A 17,922-nucleotide genomic window follows, 5' to 3' on the forward strand; every position below is an offset into this window, starting at 1 on the left:
TCTTTTCCTCCACAACCTTACAAAGCATCAAAACCTTTTTCAATTATTCATGGCAATGTCTGGGAGCCTTCTCAAGTTACTACTTTTTTTTAGCAAAAGATAGTTTATCACATTTATTGATGATCACACACAAATTTGTTGGGTATTTTGTTAAAGGAAAAATGAGGCAGAACAAGTATTTAAAAATTTTCACATCATGGAGCAAACACAATTTCAAACTAAAATTCAAGTTTTCCGAAGTGATAATGGAAGGGAATACTTTAAAAACATTTTGGAAAATATTTTTTGAAAAATGGGATTGTGCATCAAAGTTGTTATAATGATACTCCACAACAAAATGAGGTAGTTGAAAGGAAAAATAAACACTTATTGGAAGTAGCTCGATCTTTAATGTTTTCTATAAAAGTACCTAAATACCTTTAGGGTGTAGCAATTCTAACAACTACTTTTTTAATTAACTGCATGCAATAAGAATTTTAAAATTTTAAACACCATTAAAAGTTTTTCAAAATCATTATCCCACATCGAGACTTTCTTCAAATATTCCTTTGAAAATCTTTGGATGTACAACCTTTGTTCATATCCATAATCACAATTGGGAGAACTTGATCTAAGAGTTGGGAAGTGTGTTTTTTTGGGATATTCTCCAACATAGAAAGGGTATAAGTGTTTTGATCTGATCTTAAAAAAATTGTTTGTGACCATGGACATGACTTTCATTGAATCAACACCTTTCTTTAGTAACACTCATCTTTAGGGGGAGACCAATGGTAAAGATTCATTGTTTCATAATTTCCTTGAACTAGAGGAATCAACTTTAGTTCTTCCCATGCCTGAGGACAAACCTGTTGTTGTTGCTAAGGAATCAACTTTGTTTTTTCCCATGCTTAAGGATGAACTTACTACTATTGCTGCTCTTTCAAAACCCAGGCTGCTACTACACCCAAAAACGCTCCTAATGTGCATGTTGCAACGCCTACTGAACTCCTTATAAGAGCTACAATACTTGAATCAAAACCTGAGATTGCAAGTGAGGGTTCTTTTTCAAATCCTAGTAAGGAAACTTATATTTCAGGTGAGAAAATTTTACAACCTACCTTAATGCCAACTAATAAAGACAAAAAAATAAAAATTGATGGTAAAAAACAAGCAAAAATAATGACTAGCAATGTTTACTCAAGAATGTTCTGAAAGCAAAAGAAGGTTGAAGCTCTGCAACAGAGTCATGACTCTAACTTGAGGTCATATTCAAAATCCATAAGAAAATCAAGCAAAAAGTCTTGTGTTTTAAATCCTTGTCTTGAGTCTATTGATCTTCTTATTACTTTTCAAAAAGGACTTAGATGTAGCACAAAATATCTTATGTTAAACTTCATGTTGTATGAACCATTGTCACCATCTTACCATGCTTTTCTCTCATGACTCTCTTATATAGAAATTCCTAAAAGTGTGTAGGATGCTCTAAACGATCCTAAGCGGAAGGAAGCTATACTCAAGGGGATGAAGGCTCTTAAGAAGAATCAAACTTGGGAAGTGGTGAATTTACCAAAAGGAAAAATGATTGTTGGCTACAAATGAGTTTTCATAGTGAAATACAATTTTGATAGCTCCATAAAAAGGCACTAAACTTGATTAGTAGCAAAAGGTTATACTCAGACCTATGGAATTGATTACTTTAAAACTTTTGCACTGATCATGAAGCTAAATACAATCAGAGTCCTATTATCCATTGCTACCAACTTAGATTGGTCTCTACAACAGCTATATATAAAAAAATGCCTTCCTTAATGGTGATTTGGAGGAGGAAGTCTATATGGATATCCCTCCAAGCTTCAATGAAAAGTTTGGCTTGAATATTTGCAAGCTAAAGAAATCACTCTACGGGTTGAAACACTCACCAAGAGCTTGGTTTAACAAATTTGCCTAATCTGTAAAAGGGTTCGGTTACACTCAAGCTCAAAGAGACCACACCTTATTTTTCAAATTTTCTAATGAAAGAAAAGTAACCATTCTGATAGTTTGTGTTGATGATATTATTCTAACAAGAGATGACTTGTTGGAAATAAAGAGATTGAAGGAACACTTGGCTTTGAGATTTGAGATCAAAGATCTAAGCTCGATAAGGTACTTTCTTGGAATGGAAGTTGCTTGCTCCAAAAAAGGACTTGTTATGTCACAAAGAAAATATATTCTTGATCTCCTTAAAGAAATAAGAATGAGTGGCTGCCAACGTGTAGATACAACTATGGACCCTAATAAGACAATTGGGGAAAATATAGGTGGAGTTCCAGTTGACACAACTCAATACCAAAAGCTTGTAGGCAAATTGATATATTTATCTCACTCTCGATCGAATATCTTTTTTGCAGTAAGTGTGGTTAGTCAATTCACACATTCAGCATATGAAGAACACCTAGAGGCAGTCTATCGAATCCTAAGATATTTGAAGCCAACACTAGAAAAGGGACTTTTTTTTTTAAGAAGATCCACTTTAGGCTATTGCACATTCATGTGGGGAAATCTTGTCACTTGGAGGAGCAAGAAACAAAGTGTAGTGGGATAAAGCAGTGCTGAGGGTGAATTTTGAACAATGGCACATGGAATTTGTGAGATTCTTCTGTTAAGACGAGTTCAAAGAGAATTAAAGAGACCAACACATCATCCTATGAAGTTGTACTGTGATAACAAAGCTGCAGTTAGCATTGCACATAACCTGGTACAACATGATAGGACCAAACATGTTGAGATTGATTGGCATTTTATAAAGGAGAAACTTGAGGCTAGTGTTATCTGTTTGTCATTCATTCCAACAATGCAACAGATAGTAGACATCTTGACCAAGGGACTTCCAAGATCTCACTTTGAACATTTAATCAATGGCATGATTGATATCTATGCTCTTGGGCATGATTGATATTTATGTTCCAACTTGAGGGGGAGTGTTGAAGATTGAGTTAGGATTTGTTAGATTTCAAATGATTTTATATATCTGTTTTAGGTTGTTTTTTAGTTCCTATTTTTAGGGGATCCTATTTTTAAGGGAGAATGGTTAACATCTCTCTCTCTCTCCCTATTTAATGTAATGCTGATTGACTAAAACATAGTTGATTTTCCCCCCTCAAAACCTTTATATTATATAAGAAAAAGTCATGTTCGGAAGAATCACTCTTTAAATGATTATCGAAAAATCACTTGAAGTGAGCGATTTTCTAGAATTTCGAAGTGAATTTAAAATTAAAATTTGCTAAATACTTAATTTCTTGTATGAAAGTATTTTCAAAGATCAGGAATAACTTTTAACCCTTTTCAAAATCACTCTCAAACTAGCTCTAAGTGAAGTATTTTTTTTCTCTTCTACGGAGTAAATTAGTAAAATAATATAACTATATTCAATTGACATAGAAAAATGTTACACTTTATGTGGCATCATTCCATCTTATTTCCGCCATTATAACTAGAAGATTGAATATAAAAGTTCATTGGCAAACAAAATTGGGTAAACAAGATTTTCAAAACTAGGCTAACTACAGCCAATGTCGATAGGGGAGATCGATTGCAGCTAACTTTTCAATCAATGGAAGGACGAGTATTATTGGGTAATCGCCTGCCTTGAATAAATGTAGCGAAGAGGTGCAAAGCTCTCGAAGGCTGTGAATATGGTACCATATGAGCAGCTCCTCTCACAGTTGCAAATGTTAATAGATTTCCATATTCGGTATGCCACCCTCCTACCTGTTCATCATCACCATTTTATTTCAGAAACAAGGAAACAGTATCAAGTAACCTATCAGCCAAATTTGAAGATTATATCGATTTTTCGAAGTACCTGTCCCTTGTGAAACCAAGCTCCATATGGGACTGTGTGCTGGAAGTTCAAATCTTTAGCTAGCTCACGAACGAGTGTCCGAGAGCCCATCAGTGGCACAACAGAATCTTGATCTCCACTGGAGTCAGGAAGATAATTCTCAATCACATCTACCATTTCCATGCTAGCTATGTTTCATAGGGAACAAAAGAGCAAAAATAAAACATTAACCTGAAAATCCAGACGGGTATCTTATCTTGGAGTATCCTCTTAAGCAATGGAAGCATGTCAAGATTACTATCTCCCTCGTTGTAAAACAGTATACTATGATCCAAAGACAAAAACATAAAAAAGAAAAAAATCAATTCACAACAAAAAGGCATAGAATGTGACATAAAAGTGATGCTACCATTACTAATATTAACAGCTGCATATCTATATGGGCATGGCCTAAACCTAAGATATGAATATAAAGATCTTTAGATAGCATTGGCACATACTTGCTGCACGTTGTCCAACGATACGGTAAGTTAGTCCGATTTGCATGGAGGGCTTTCTGAACCTCTGGAAGGTTAAAGTAGAAGGTTCTCTCTGCAGTCATGCACACATCAACTCCAATACTAATTTTGGTAACCTGTACAAAAAAAAGTAGAAAAATGAATGGAGAGAGAATGAGAAGAAGAAGAAAAACTAAAAGATGAATGGAGAGAAAGAGAGTATATGTAGCTAGCTAGATACCACTTTGCGCAACCGCAGCTCTTGCTGAACTATAGAGGGATAACAAACATCCAGGATAACATCATAAGGGTTTATATAGCTGCCCACAATACTGTAGGCATCGTTCAGCGCTGTATTGCATTCGGTGGAAACATTGTGTGTACCTGAGAAGGTGTAATCCTCAAAATTACAGTCATTCATGATGGCAAGGCCAACTTCATCAGAAATCATCCCGTGTGACCAGAAGAACTCATACACCGCAGGAACATCTCTATCAAGTTGGAGGAGTGGATTCCCAATCTATTAAAGCCAAAGAAAAATGTAGTACTAAAAAACATTACACCAAAATCATCTACAAAAATAGTTATATTTCTAATGCAAGAATGGGAATTCAAAGGTTGTTGGAGGTTCCTTACTGCTACTCCTTTGATGTTGAACTTGAAATCCTTGGACTTGTTATTATAGTCAAGTAGAACATTAGCCAACTGTGGTATGTAATGCCCTGCAAGAAAATTAGACTCCCACTATATAATCAGCATACAAGGAAAAGATATATGTATGGGCTCTCAACTCAATCTAGCTTGTGGAGTTCAAACCTGCATAGCTTTCACCAGTGAGAAACAAAGGTCTTAACTTGTAACCTGGAAATTTCTTGAACCATTTCAACATGAAAGTGAGCATGTCACTTGCTGGAAAAAGGAAAAAGATCAACATTAGGTTAGGTAAACATACATTAATTAGATCTATACAGGAAACAGAAGAAGAATTTGGTGTCTATATGAATAGTGATCATGTTACCAGTGGAAGCATCCCCGCAATTGTAATCAGCACTTGTGTTTGAGTATGACCACCCAACTCCAGCAGGAGACTCAACAAAGAGGAGATTTGATACTACAATGGGTATTATGAAATGGCAAGTCAGTATATAATCACGTCTGTTAATTGATCAATATTTACATACTATCCCTAATGTTGAGTAGTATAAAGAATGAAACACCTTTGTTCCATGATTTTGAATTTCTTCGGACCCCTCGGCCATGTCCTTTAGGGAAGAAAGGTCCTAGTGCTGTGAATGCACCACCTCCAACTGAGGAACAACCAGGGCCTGGACATGAAACTTCTCATTAACAATGGAATTTGAAGAATTATCTTGAAAAAAAAAAAATCAACCTCTATTTTGAAATTTTCAAGGATTGATATTAGGCACATTCATACATTGCACTAGTAGTAGAAAGGTAATATATGGCTTCTCAAAAGGAGCACACATGATGTGAGAACATTAGGTGTGACCCATCTACACCATTACAGCAACTTGAGCATTTTTCTTTAATGAGGCCACATGGTTTGAAAGCAAATTCTCATCATGGCTTCCAATGTCCTCTTCCTTTCCAAATATTTTATTTCTTCCTCAATTCTATCATTATTTTTTCCAAATTGTTTTTGGTTGGCAACATTTTGAAATTATGCTGAAATTTCTGCTAATTTACTTTTGCTGCTTTGGTGTTTGTTTTTCACTTAATCCTAAATAGAACTTAATACTAAATAGTACTTTATAGTATTAAGTATTAAGTTATTTATTTTTGTAATATTTTATAAAGAAAAACCAATATATTACTTTTTTCATTTAGAAAAAGATAAGATATTTAGTTTTTTTTATTCAACAAAAAAATTTCAATAAATCATTAAAAAAAATAGAAAAACAAACACCCTCAATCTATATTTGGTTTCTATATTTTGTTTTCCCATTTAAGGCTTGTACAAAAATTTAGGCTCTATTTATTTATTTATTTATCTATTTTTGTCAAAGTCAAAATGGATTAAAAGTGTTTTAATATTGTTTACTTTTGCAATTCTCTTATTTTAAAATATTTAGAATGTGTTAAATAATAATTTTAGAAAACGTTTTAAATATTTCTAATACTTGAAATATAAAAATTTTCAAATGTTAAAAATGTTAGAAACGTTTTCTAAAAATCATTGTCAAACAGACTCTTAATTCAATTAGAATAAAAAATATTTTTATTCTTTTTATGAATTTCTATTAAAATTAGATATAAACTCACATCTATTTAGGTTTTAAATAAAAATAAAACCATCTTAATATCAACTTCCCCTAAATTTTGCTTAGCTTGAAAAATATCCTTTTAAAGCTATTGGATGTACAAGTCTTTCTCTTTTTTTTTATTTGATAAAGATGCTAATAAATTCAGAAATAAAATTAAACAGTTCAACTACTTTTCTTTTGGATTCTCAAATAATTAATGAGGGAACCTAAATTTATGTTCTCCAACAACCCCATCAAACTTGAAGTTGTCAATTCTTCTCCCTTTGATTTCACATCAATTAATGATTGATGGTAAAAATCTGGCTTCAAATCAAAATTAAACAAGGAATCTTAACTGATTACTAATATTAAATGACAGAAAAAGATACCTTATTGAATGACCCATCAACTAAAAGCTTAAAAGGAATGATATCCAAAAATGAGAGAGACGTAGGGAGAACTCAAATCTCTTTTTCTGACCAGACTACTTGCATGTATAATAATGGGGCACGTGAAAGGGAAGAGGGGTAAGGAAAAGCAAGGCAAAGAAACATAGAAGGTGTAAGTCTGTTTCATAAAATTAATTATAAATCTAAAATGTCAACAAATAATTTCTTTATTTCCTTGTATATTTTTAAAATTAAAAACAATTATATAAATGAAAAGCTTAGATTATTTTGTCATCTAAGGTTTTTCCACCACAAAACTAAAAGCCCGCCCATTTGACCGTGTGATTAAAAAATGATTTTTTGTTTTTAAAAAATTCATAAGGGAATTTGGTTGTTGTTGTTTGAGAACAGTTTTTAAAAATAAAGTGAAATCTAGAACACTTTTTAGAGAACAAATATAAGTTGTTTTAATATCTATTTTTAAAAAATAAAAGAAAAAAAATCATAAAAAAACAAATCAAAGTGAATATTATATCATTCTTTTTCTTTCTTCACCATCTAATACCCGCTTTAATATATTTTTTTTCTCTAAAATTCTTTATTAAACAAATAAATTATCAATCAAACTATATTTGATACATAAAAATTATTTTTAAAAATATCTTATTCAAACAAGTTTTTTGAAGAAAAAAAAAACTACTTTTAAAAACAATTGTCAAACACCTTTTTCATAAACATTCAAAAACAGTTTTTTGTTTTTGAACTTAAAAATATTATTTTGAAAACAAGATTCAAATTAAAAAAACATGGCCAAACAGCCCTAAAATTTTTAGAGATGAGACAAGAGAAGACATTTCATCACAGAATATCACAAACATTTATGACATGCATTTGTTCATGCGAAACTGTTCAAATGGTGGCCTTACTGTAACAATGGTAGCATTCATATTGTAACAAAAATGATCATATACATGAAGAAGACAAGAAGACAAGAAGACAAGAAGGCAAGAAGAAGGCAAGAAAGCAAAGGATAAGAATGAACCTCCATTCAACCAGAGAGTGAGGGGCTTGTTCTGAGGATCCTCTTCAGCTTCAACAAAGTAGTAAAACAGACTCCTCTCAGCCTTTTCATCCACATCGACGTACCCACCAAACTGCCTGAAACCAACCTTTGGCTGCCCTGGCAATCTCACCACAAGGTCTTCCTCCGGCCACCCATTATTCACAGCTCCACACACATCACATAACAACAACACAAGACCCACAAAAGCTCTCTCCCAACTCCACCCACTAGCCATTCAACGAGATCACAAACTCTGGGTTTTGAGGCTTGATGCTTTCATTAATATGGCATATGATGTGTAAAGGGATGGCTCTTTTGAATCTTTGATATTCTTCAATAGCGAGAAATGATGAAGATGCATTAGTACCGGCTCTTGGAAATAATCAATGGGGCTGATTGTGGCACGTGAATATCGGGGTTTCTTTACCTTTATAAGTGACGTTTTGGCTTTGATAAACAGAATTTGGTTGTATAAAATACGACTATCTCCAGCGGAAGCTTCGAGCAATTTATTGTTTCTGTTGACTACTAGGGTCCACCATGGTGGTTCTTCAGTCTCCCTGAATATTTTTCTTTTTTTATTTTTGGTTGTATGACATCTTATAAATTCAATGAAAATCAAATTAATGAATTAATTTAAATAAATATAAAAATAAAAAAGTAAATAAATAAATAAATTGATTTTTTCTTTCCTAAAATACCCTTTCATATATTGAAAATTCCCAACAAGTCCCATTTTCTCAATCTTATTTTTCATTTTTTTATTAAAAAATATAGATAATAAATAATAAAAAAATTATTTACTTAAAATGTCTATTGTTTCTCTTAATTATTTATTCTTTAATAAATCTCTTGGTATTTTTTTATAAAAAAAATAAATAAATAGTTTATTTAGTTAACATTCCTAATGTTCCACCCATTTTTTCAACCTTATTTTTCCTTATATTATAAAACTATTCTCAACCAAATATTTGCTTATGTATTCCTCTTTATGGTTTTCGTTATTTCTAACAACTTTTCTATATAGTATGTTCTCTCAATCAATATATCATATATCAAAAGTAATCTTTTACACCAAAGTTATAGTTTGCTATTAGAATATTATTAAATATCAAACCAAATAATTTCCTTGTATTTTTTTCCTTTTTATAATTTCCACTATAACAAATTTTCTATATATTTTAATAATTAATAATTAATAATAAATTAATTCTTTTTTCTATATTAAAAATACCCCCAAATAATAACGAATAATCAATTCATTTCATATCAAAGGGTTATGTATGCATCCGCCTAATGTCTCTACTCATCCACTTTATTTTCCATCCATCTTAAAATGTTATGAATATACTTAAAATACTTTTCTCATTCTTCTCTTCCATACCGCACTTTCTTTTTCTTTTTTCTCTTATTTTTCTATTCTTAACAAACCCTAAGGCAAAATCTTATTTGCCCAAGCTTGTTTTCCAACAAGAAAAAAAAAAAAGTCAAGATCAAAACCAATTCCAACATCTTTTATGCATTATTTTTAATCAACAAACTAATATTATGTTTGTTTCACATGAATATAATTTAGGGCTTATTATTTTTAATTTTTTTTTTACAATTATTTATTGTCAAATGGTTAAAAAAATTATTTAAAAGTAAAAATATTTGAAAATTTGAATAAAATTGAAAGGATAAGAAAACATTACAAGTGTGGGAACCTAAAAGGCCAGACACCCTTAAGGGTGCCTCCAGGTATAGTGCCAAAGGTTTTAAAAATTTCAAATTTGGTTCCTTGGGATATTTTCTTTTCAGCCCTCATTGCTGAATTTTTTATTTTTTTTTTCCTCTGAGTGTTTGTTGTCTCTCACACTAGGCCTTGGAAATGCATCGTGTGACAAGATCTCTAACATCAAGAGACTCCACTAATCAATATAGTTTGCAGTTCACTGATCTCAAAGGGTTTATCAGGGTTTTGCAAAAATGAAAGGAATGTTTGGTGCACTATGAGGTCATGGGAAGGAATAGGAAATACATGAGTCATATACAAATGTGTTATTTTGATGTCTTTTTTATAGAACACCAAGGTAAAAATAAATAATAAAGACGTATAGGAAACGTAGCGCCATGGTTTAATATTTTCCTTCTAAGCGCCAACATTAACCACTTATTTACTCAATTGCCCTTATAAAAGCCAAATAATGACGCTTCTTGAAAGTGCTAAGAAATCTAGTGCCTTAAATTTTATTTTTTGTTATAGTGTATCAACTAAATATGGTTGCATTGTGGATGATGTTTGCATTTTTCAGTTATCATACTGACTTGAAAAAGCAAATTTTGACTTAATGAACAAGTGTACCAAGAAACCAGGTGAACCTTTTTCTATTATATCATTTTTACTTGCTAGATTTTTTATTCAATAACCATAAGATAGATATTTACCCTCATTCTTACCTCCATGCTATGGATCTATGCACTAAACTTTTAAGATGTCCCCATTGAACTAGTTCATAGTTTTGCTCATTGTTACATATCACCCATATATTTATGATAAAAGGTATATAAGATGAAAAATGAAAATGCACATAAGAGATAGATTTACAAATAAACAACCTAAAATAATTCAAACCCATCAACTAAAGCCAAAAAAATATAATAAAAAAAAAAAACAAGTCATAGTTCTAACAAAGCCTCAAAATTTAGGGTTTTCTTTCTTAGAAAGGAGGAATATACAAAAACCCTAATAATTTGTTGTCTACGAATATGGTTTTTTAGAGAAAAATGTGTGCTTTTAGGGCAAATGGGAAGAAGCAATTTCCAAAGAAGTGAGAAAATGGGAAGATGGGAAAATGAGAGCTTTCTTACAAGCAAAGCTATGAAAGAAACCCTAAAAAATTAAGAAGCAATCATATATAGGGATGACTTTCTAGGTATTTCACAATATTATAAAGGTAAATTGGTAATTATATCTAGGTGTAGACCCTCCATTTTGTCCTACTAGCACATGTCCTATTACGTGTTCATTTGGTACTTTACAATAATTCTCTGGTGATCCATTAGACACCACCTGAGAAACGTTGATTAAGGGACGACTCATCTGACCCCATTGTGATTCTAGGCAGCCTTAATTTAGACTTAGATTTTTTCCTTCCTTGTTAGGATAACTTCTAGATGCACGTGGCCCATTAGGCACCACCTTGGCCCCATTTAGGCACCTTAAGCCCATTTAGATGCATTTGGACCATTAGGCACCACCTTAGGCCCACTTAGGCACCTTAGGCCTATTTAGATACACTTGGTCCATTAGGCACCACCTTAGGCCCACTTAGGGACCCTAGGCCCATTTAGATATACTTGGCCCATTAGGCACCACCTTGGGCCCACTTAGGCACCCTAGGGTCATTTAGATACACTTGGCCCCTTAGGCACCACCTTAAGCCCACTTAGGCGCTTTTTTAGGTTTAGCTTCACTTATATTTGTTTTATTGTTTTTCTTTATTTATTTATTTTATTGATTGATTTTAGGATTAAGTGAGTTTTGATTTATTTTATTATTATTATTATTTGTATTTTGTTTATTTATTTTATTTTGTGATTACATGAAAGGAATTTTTTTGTTTTTGGTGGTTTGAGTTTGACACTTTGATTATTATTATATGTTGCATTAGTTTAATTTCTTTTTTTTAATATGTCTAATATATTTTGTGGTAGAGAATATATTACTTTAAAATATTTTTTTAGCACAATGGGTATTCAACATCTAAAAACACTACCTCACATACCTCAACATAATGGTACTTTTAAAGGACTTTATAAACACATTGTTGACACTAGCCCAACTCTTCTTTATTAAGCTAAGCTTCCTCATTAATATTGTTCTTATACTTTTCACATAGTTGTCTACTTAATCAATCTTCTTCCCACTCTCATCCTAAAGTTTTCTTCTCCTTATGAAAAATTATTTCACAAGAAACCAAATTACGACAGTTTAAAAGTTTTTGGTTATTTATGCTTCCTATGGTTAACACCATATAATTCCAATAAACATGAACCAAAATCTTCTCCATGTCTTCTTCTTGGCTATTCACTTAATCAAAGTGCATATTTTTGTTTGGATATTACAATGCATAAAATCTATACTTTTTTTTCATGTTTGATTTATAGAAATTAAATTTCCCTTTTCTTAAACCTTATCCCTTGCTTTTTCTACTTTTTCTAACTCTGCCCATGCTTGGAATCCTCTTTTAATTGTGTTATCTTTACCACAAATGCCATTGCTCACTACCCAACAACAAACACCAGCAACAACTGCCATAGTATTTTCATTGCGTACTCTACCATGGTCACTCCCAACTTCCTAATCACATCTCTTTGTAGGGTCAGGTAACTCCATTCCTACTCCTTAAATTCATGTCTCTTCCTCTCTTCCTCTATCTAGTTCTTGTGTAGTAGATGTTACTGCTCCCAATTCTTTGTCACCACCTTCAATTCCTTTTATATCAACAAATCCATCTCATCTAATTTCGCCTCCTTCCTCTTATCTCCTTAGCATTCGCTCCAAAAATAACATATTTAAACCCCAACACTTTTATTAAACATCTACAAAATATCCTCTTCACGATTCTATTGAACCCATGTGCGTCACCCAAGCCATTAAACAGGTTGAATGGCAACAAGCCATGCCCACTAAGCTTATAACCCTTCTCTAACACAAAACATGGGAACTTGTTCCTCCTTCACCCTCTCAAAATACCATGGGTTGAAAATGGGTTTTTTTTTTTTTTTTAATAAAGCAACAACCTAAGGGTACAATCTTTAAGTACAAAGCTCGTCTTGTTGCAACAGGATTTCACCAGCATCTTGATATTGATTTTCATGACACCTTTAGCCCAATTGTTAAGTCGACAACATTTCGAGTTATCCTAGCTCTTGTCTTAACCAATGATTGGTCACTACTTTGTCAATTGGATGTAAATAATGTTTTTTTTCATGGAACATTGTCTAAAGAAGATTATATGCAATAACTATTGGGTATTGTTTATCAAAATAATTCGACATTCATGTGCAAACTATGAAAGGCAAGTCACATACTTAAATAGGAACCACGAGCATGGTACATTGAGTTAAAAGGATTTTTACTCTCCTTTGGTTTTATTAACTCTTGCAATGACACATCACTTTTCATTTATCACAAAAATGATATTACACTTTACTTTTGGGTTTATGTAGATGATTTGATTGTTACAGGCAATGACAACGAGTTTCTCACATGTTTTTTTTTTTTTTTTGCAAGCATTGATCACTCATTTCTCTATCAAAGACCTTGGCAACATTCATTATTTTCTCAGCATTGAGGTACTTCTAACCAACTTCAGTCTTCCTCTCACTCAAAACAAGTACATTTCAGACTTACTAAAATAGACAAATATGGTTGGTGCTAAAGACTACACCATGCTTATGTCCTCTACTTAGTCACTTTAACTCAATGATGGTTATCTACTAGCAAATGCTATGAAGTGTTGCCAAGTAATTGGTACTCGCCAATATTAATCACTTACTCGATTTGCTCTCCAATATTTATCACTTACTCGACTTGACATATTTTATGTAGTCAACAAATTAACATAATTCATGCACTTTTCCATTGAGACTCATCGGTATGCAACCAAGCAAATCTTGTGCTACTTAAAATACATATCCATCATGGCCTCTTTCTTAAACATCACCTACAGTTTTATGTTAGTGCCTTCATGAACGCATATTGAGCAGGCAATCATGATGATTACACATCCACATTAGCATACATTGTTTATTTAGGTGGTAATGTTATTTCCTAATGTTTAAAGAAGAAAAAGTTCGTTGTCGGTTTATCAACCAAAGCAAAACATCAAGCTTTTGCATCTTGTGCTGCTGAATTGCTTTGGCTTAAACATTTACTTACTAAGTTACATGTTAACTATCTATTAGCTTCGCATATTTTATGATAACATTAGTGCCACGTATCTCTCTATTAACCCTATGCTTCACCCACAGATGAAGAATATCTCAATTAACTATCATCTTGTTCGTGACCATGTGGCTTAAGGATCCTTTATTGTATATCATATCCTATCTAAAGATCAGTTTGTTGATGCTCTCATAAAGCCTTTACCATCCATCACTTTTCATCAATTAAACTCATTGGTATCTCCAATGAGAGCACCTTTTTGCAGGGGTATGTTAGAGAATGTCCATTAAACAAAGACACATCAATAGTAACTCCACACATTATGGAAGATTCATATAATTCACCAATAGACTTGGCCTTGGCACCAAATGTGGCCTCTCCACAAGTCTCTCCTAAAGCATCGACTGCCACTTTTATGTCATCAAATTCAAATGATCTTATTACTATTGGGATTAAGCCTGTAGAAGTAAGACATGATGTAAGAAAGTTAGACTTAACCATCCCCTTACTATCCCTTTGATGTATTGACATAGTAAGACATGATGTAAGAAAGTTAGACTTAACCATCCCCTTACTATCCCTTTGGTGTATTGACATTGATTTAAGCATTCAATCTATGTCTCTTACATTATACATGACTTAGGTGCATTAGGAGTTGCATAAAAAATACAAGTCATAAGTCCCTTGTAAGTGAATAAGTTGTCCACAATTGTTTCATGGATTTAGGCAATTCATTAGAGACTGTAGTGCACTACCTTCTAATTGGAGGAATGGCTTGTCTTGGCCATCAAGATGGGTTTCCCATGGTGAGCGTACTAGTGTATGTGATGCACATTGGATAGGACTTACGATGAATCATAACGCAAGGCTATCAACTATCATGATTCATCAAGCTACTATACTGCATGGACTCTCAACCTTGAGAGGATATTGAGTCTATACCAAAATCAATATAAGGCTTTGACCTATGGGTGAGACCCTAAAGTGGTCATACATCCCTATGGATTGGGTCACTATTGATGGAGACTGGTGGCAATATGTATTCTCAATATAGGCACCATGATATCCCATGGGATTGAGACAATGTATCCCCTTGGAAATCCAAAAGATATGTGATCATGAAATCTATGACCATAGGAGTGGAATTTGACATATGCTCCTTAGAGCTAAGAGAATGTTATTTGATCACATAATAAGTGAGATCTATAACTCAAGGATTTGAGAAGTAATCTTGATAGGTGATAGCACCACCTTGTTAGATTACGAATACCAGTTCAGGGGGAGTCTGCATGTAGTAGATAGCAGGTCACAGACCTGAGCACTTAGTGTCTCGTTGTTATTTACATAAGATACTGGAGTTTAGTTAATTCTCTATAGTAGGATATTGATCAACTTCAAAATTGGATTCTGAGGGAGTCAGTATTATTATGGGTCTTAATGGTCCTCACTCGAAGCTCATATACCTTGTTGACACATATTATGAGGGGCGGATTAGCTCTAACTTCACTTTTGTGCATAAGGGCATTTTGGTAATTATGCAAGATTGCACAAGGGTAAGTGAACAAAGTCTCTGGATTGGGCTAATTGATTAATTAATATGCCTTATTGGGTTAGTTAACCAATTATGACCCATTTTGGGTTAGATTAAGTGACCCAAACCCATATGGGCTCAAGTCACTTAAGTCCAATTAGGATCCCTATAAATACCCCCCAAGGGTTAGAGTTTTGATAACTTTTGTCTTCCACCATCCAGAGAGAAAGAGAGTCATAACCTCCACCCTCCTTTCCTTCCCATCAAAAGTGTGTCAAGAACAAGATTGAGTCATCGAGAGGAAGATTATGGATTTACAAGACTTCCAACAACTTTCAACACTTGGAATTCAAAGTTTGAAAACATCCAAACCTAAAGGTTAGAGAATATCCAAACCTAAAGGTTAGTACTTTAACCCTAAAAGATCAATTTTTTTTATAAAAAAAAATTGGTATTGCTTTTGTTACTTAGATCTAAGATGCCAACAGTTGCTACAACTTGATTCCTATTTTCTTCAATTAGTTGTACAACAGCATTCAAAATTTGTTTTTAACTTTTCTTTGTATTTAAGACTCTTTGAAAATGTCAGATATTTTTTGTGCAACTCTGTATATATATATATCCCTCTTAAAACTAAAAGTATGAATGAAAACCGATAACATTTATACCATTAATTTTGTTAGAGGGTGAGTTAGCCTATATATTAGCATAAAGTAAATCAAGGGACTATGACTTTGAAGAAAGGAAATTTCAAAAGGAAGACGATGCCTTCCATTCCAACAACATAAATTACAAAAGATGTTTGGAGACATTTTTAACAAAGATGGAACAAGATTTGTAATAACAAGGTGATAATGTATTTTAATACAAGGATGACTAAGGCATTTGTGCCAATAATATGGAGAAGCCTTAGCCCCAACCAAACCAAAGCAAGTGGAGGTTGCATACTTGTATCCTATTATTAGGTCACTCATAGACATCATGTTTGTTGAGACCACAAAAAAGTTGCACCCCCATGCATAAATTCTTGACAACAAATTGAGAAGAGAAAATTAGAGTAGAGGCACAATTTGATTTGCAAAATTTAGAAATAAAGATCAATTGTTTTGCATATTAAGCACACAAAGGCCATTGGATAAAGAGAAAATATTCAATTGAGTAGAAAGGTTTGTAAAACCAGTGTGAGTGATTTTAAGACCTATCCCATCTCCAAGAACAAAGTTATATGGCCCTTCACATATATTCTTGTTGGATACTCAAGTTATTAAGATCAAGGGTCACATGATGAGAGCCTCTTAAGTGGACAATCCCGTTTAGTGTGAAAGAGGGATATGCTGCTATATGGTGTGTGTGCCATGGGTACAAAAGAGTGCAATTGATAACACTGTCGTGTAGTATGATCCTTTTTGTCATAGAATCCGTAAGTCACATTATTTTGCCAAGATTGACCATGATTATTCTGCTGTCCACTTCGATTTTGAAAATGGTGTTCACAGTTGAAATTTTGTGTTCTTGTTGCGTTGATCTGGACATTGGCCGTGAGATTGGTTTTCCATTCTTGTATTAATTTCCACCTTCGCGAATGAGAATGCACATGATTGGAGGATTTTAGATTGGGGTTTCCCGATCTTTCTTGAGAAAGCTCTCATGGCGCTGAGAATCATGGGCATGAATTGCGCCAACAATCCCTTTGCACTCAGAACCAAGGCCTTTGAGACAGTAAAGGGCCAATGATGGCTAGTTCGTCATTCATCAACAGTACTTTTAATGGGCTTCATGTGCTCAGAAATACTTTTGGTACCACTTGTGATGAAGGAGAGCTTATCCTTCAATTGCATGATCCCAACGATTAACATGTAACTTTTGTAGGCTAAATTTGGAGAGGAAGACAGGTAAGAATGCCATCTACATAGTCAAACAAACAAAAGGGAATTTGAAGGAGTGAGCTTTAATGGAAGTTGAGCAGCTGCATTTATAGATGTAAGATTGGTTGGATTATTGAAGATGGAAACAGATGGAATAATGCTGACTCAAGCATTTGCTGAAGTTGCTGATTTTTCTGTGGCCATTGTAGTGACAAACAGCAAGCAAGGGAAACCAAAAACACAGGAGCAGTACAGACTCTGATACCATATAACGACAACCACAATAATGGGCTGGAAGACTTGATGGCGTTTGTTTTTTGACTGAATAGAAAAGGTTAAAATATTTTACTTTATCTATTCAATTAGAAGTAACTTGTTGATATCAACCAATATACCTAAACTGAATATATTGATAATAAGTTCACTTTACTTATATTGGATGATATCAACATATTACTTTTAATTGAATAAAAAAAGTCAAATATTTTAACTTTTTCTATTCAACCAAAAAACAAACACCAATGTTATGTACTCAACATAGAAAACTATGTAGAATACAAGAGTTGAATACACAAT

The 17,922-nt window shown here is 33.1% G+C and overlaps 1 protein-coding gene across 1 annotated transcript; it reads right to left on the reverse strand.

The window, feature by feature from the left end:
- Positions 1 to 3,430: 3,430 nt before the first annotated feature.
- LOC117927228 (serine carboxypeptidase-like 42) lies at positions 3,431 to 8,369 on the reverse strand. Its single transcript, XM_034846679.1, has 10 exons — positions 7,998 to 8,369; positions 5,520 to 5,627; positions 5,321 to 5,413; positions 5,119 to 5,211; positions 4,939 to 5,024; positions 4,544 to 4,822; positions 4,306 to 4,439; positions 4,037 to 4,129; positions 3,827 to 3,944; positions 3,431 to 3,732 (listed from the first exon to the last, which is right to left on the reverse strand). Exons 1-10 carry the CDS (start codon positions 8,251 to 8,253, stop codon positions 3,568 to 3,570), a joined length of 1,425 nt encoding a protein of 474 aa, XP_034702570.1. The 5' UTR covers positions 8,254 to 8,369; the 3' UTR covers positions 3,431 to 3,567.
- Between the last annotated feature and the right edge of the window lie 9,553 nt (positions 8,370 to 17,922).

Source organism: Vitis riparia, chromosome 12 (genome assembly GCF_004353265.1).
Source record: "Vitis riparia cultivar Riparia Gloire de Montpellier isolate 1030 chromosome 12, EGFV_Vit.rip_1.0, whole genome shotgun sequence".
Classification (NCBI taxonomy): domain Eukaryota; kingdom Viridiplantae; phylum Streptophyta; class Magnoliopsida; order Vitales; family Vitaceae; genus Vitis; species Vitis riparia.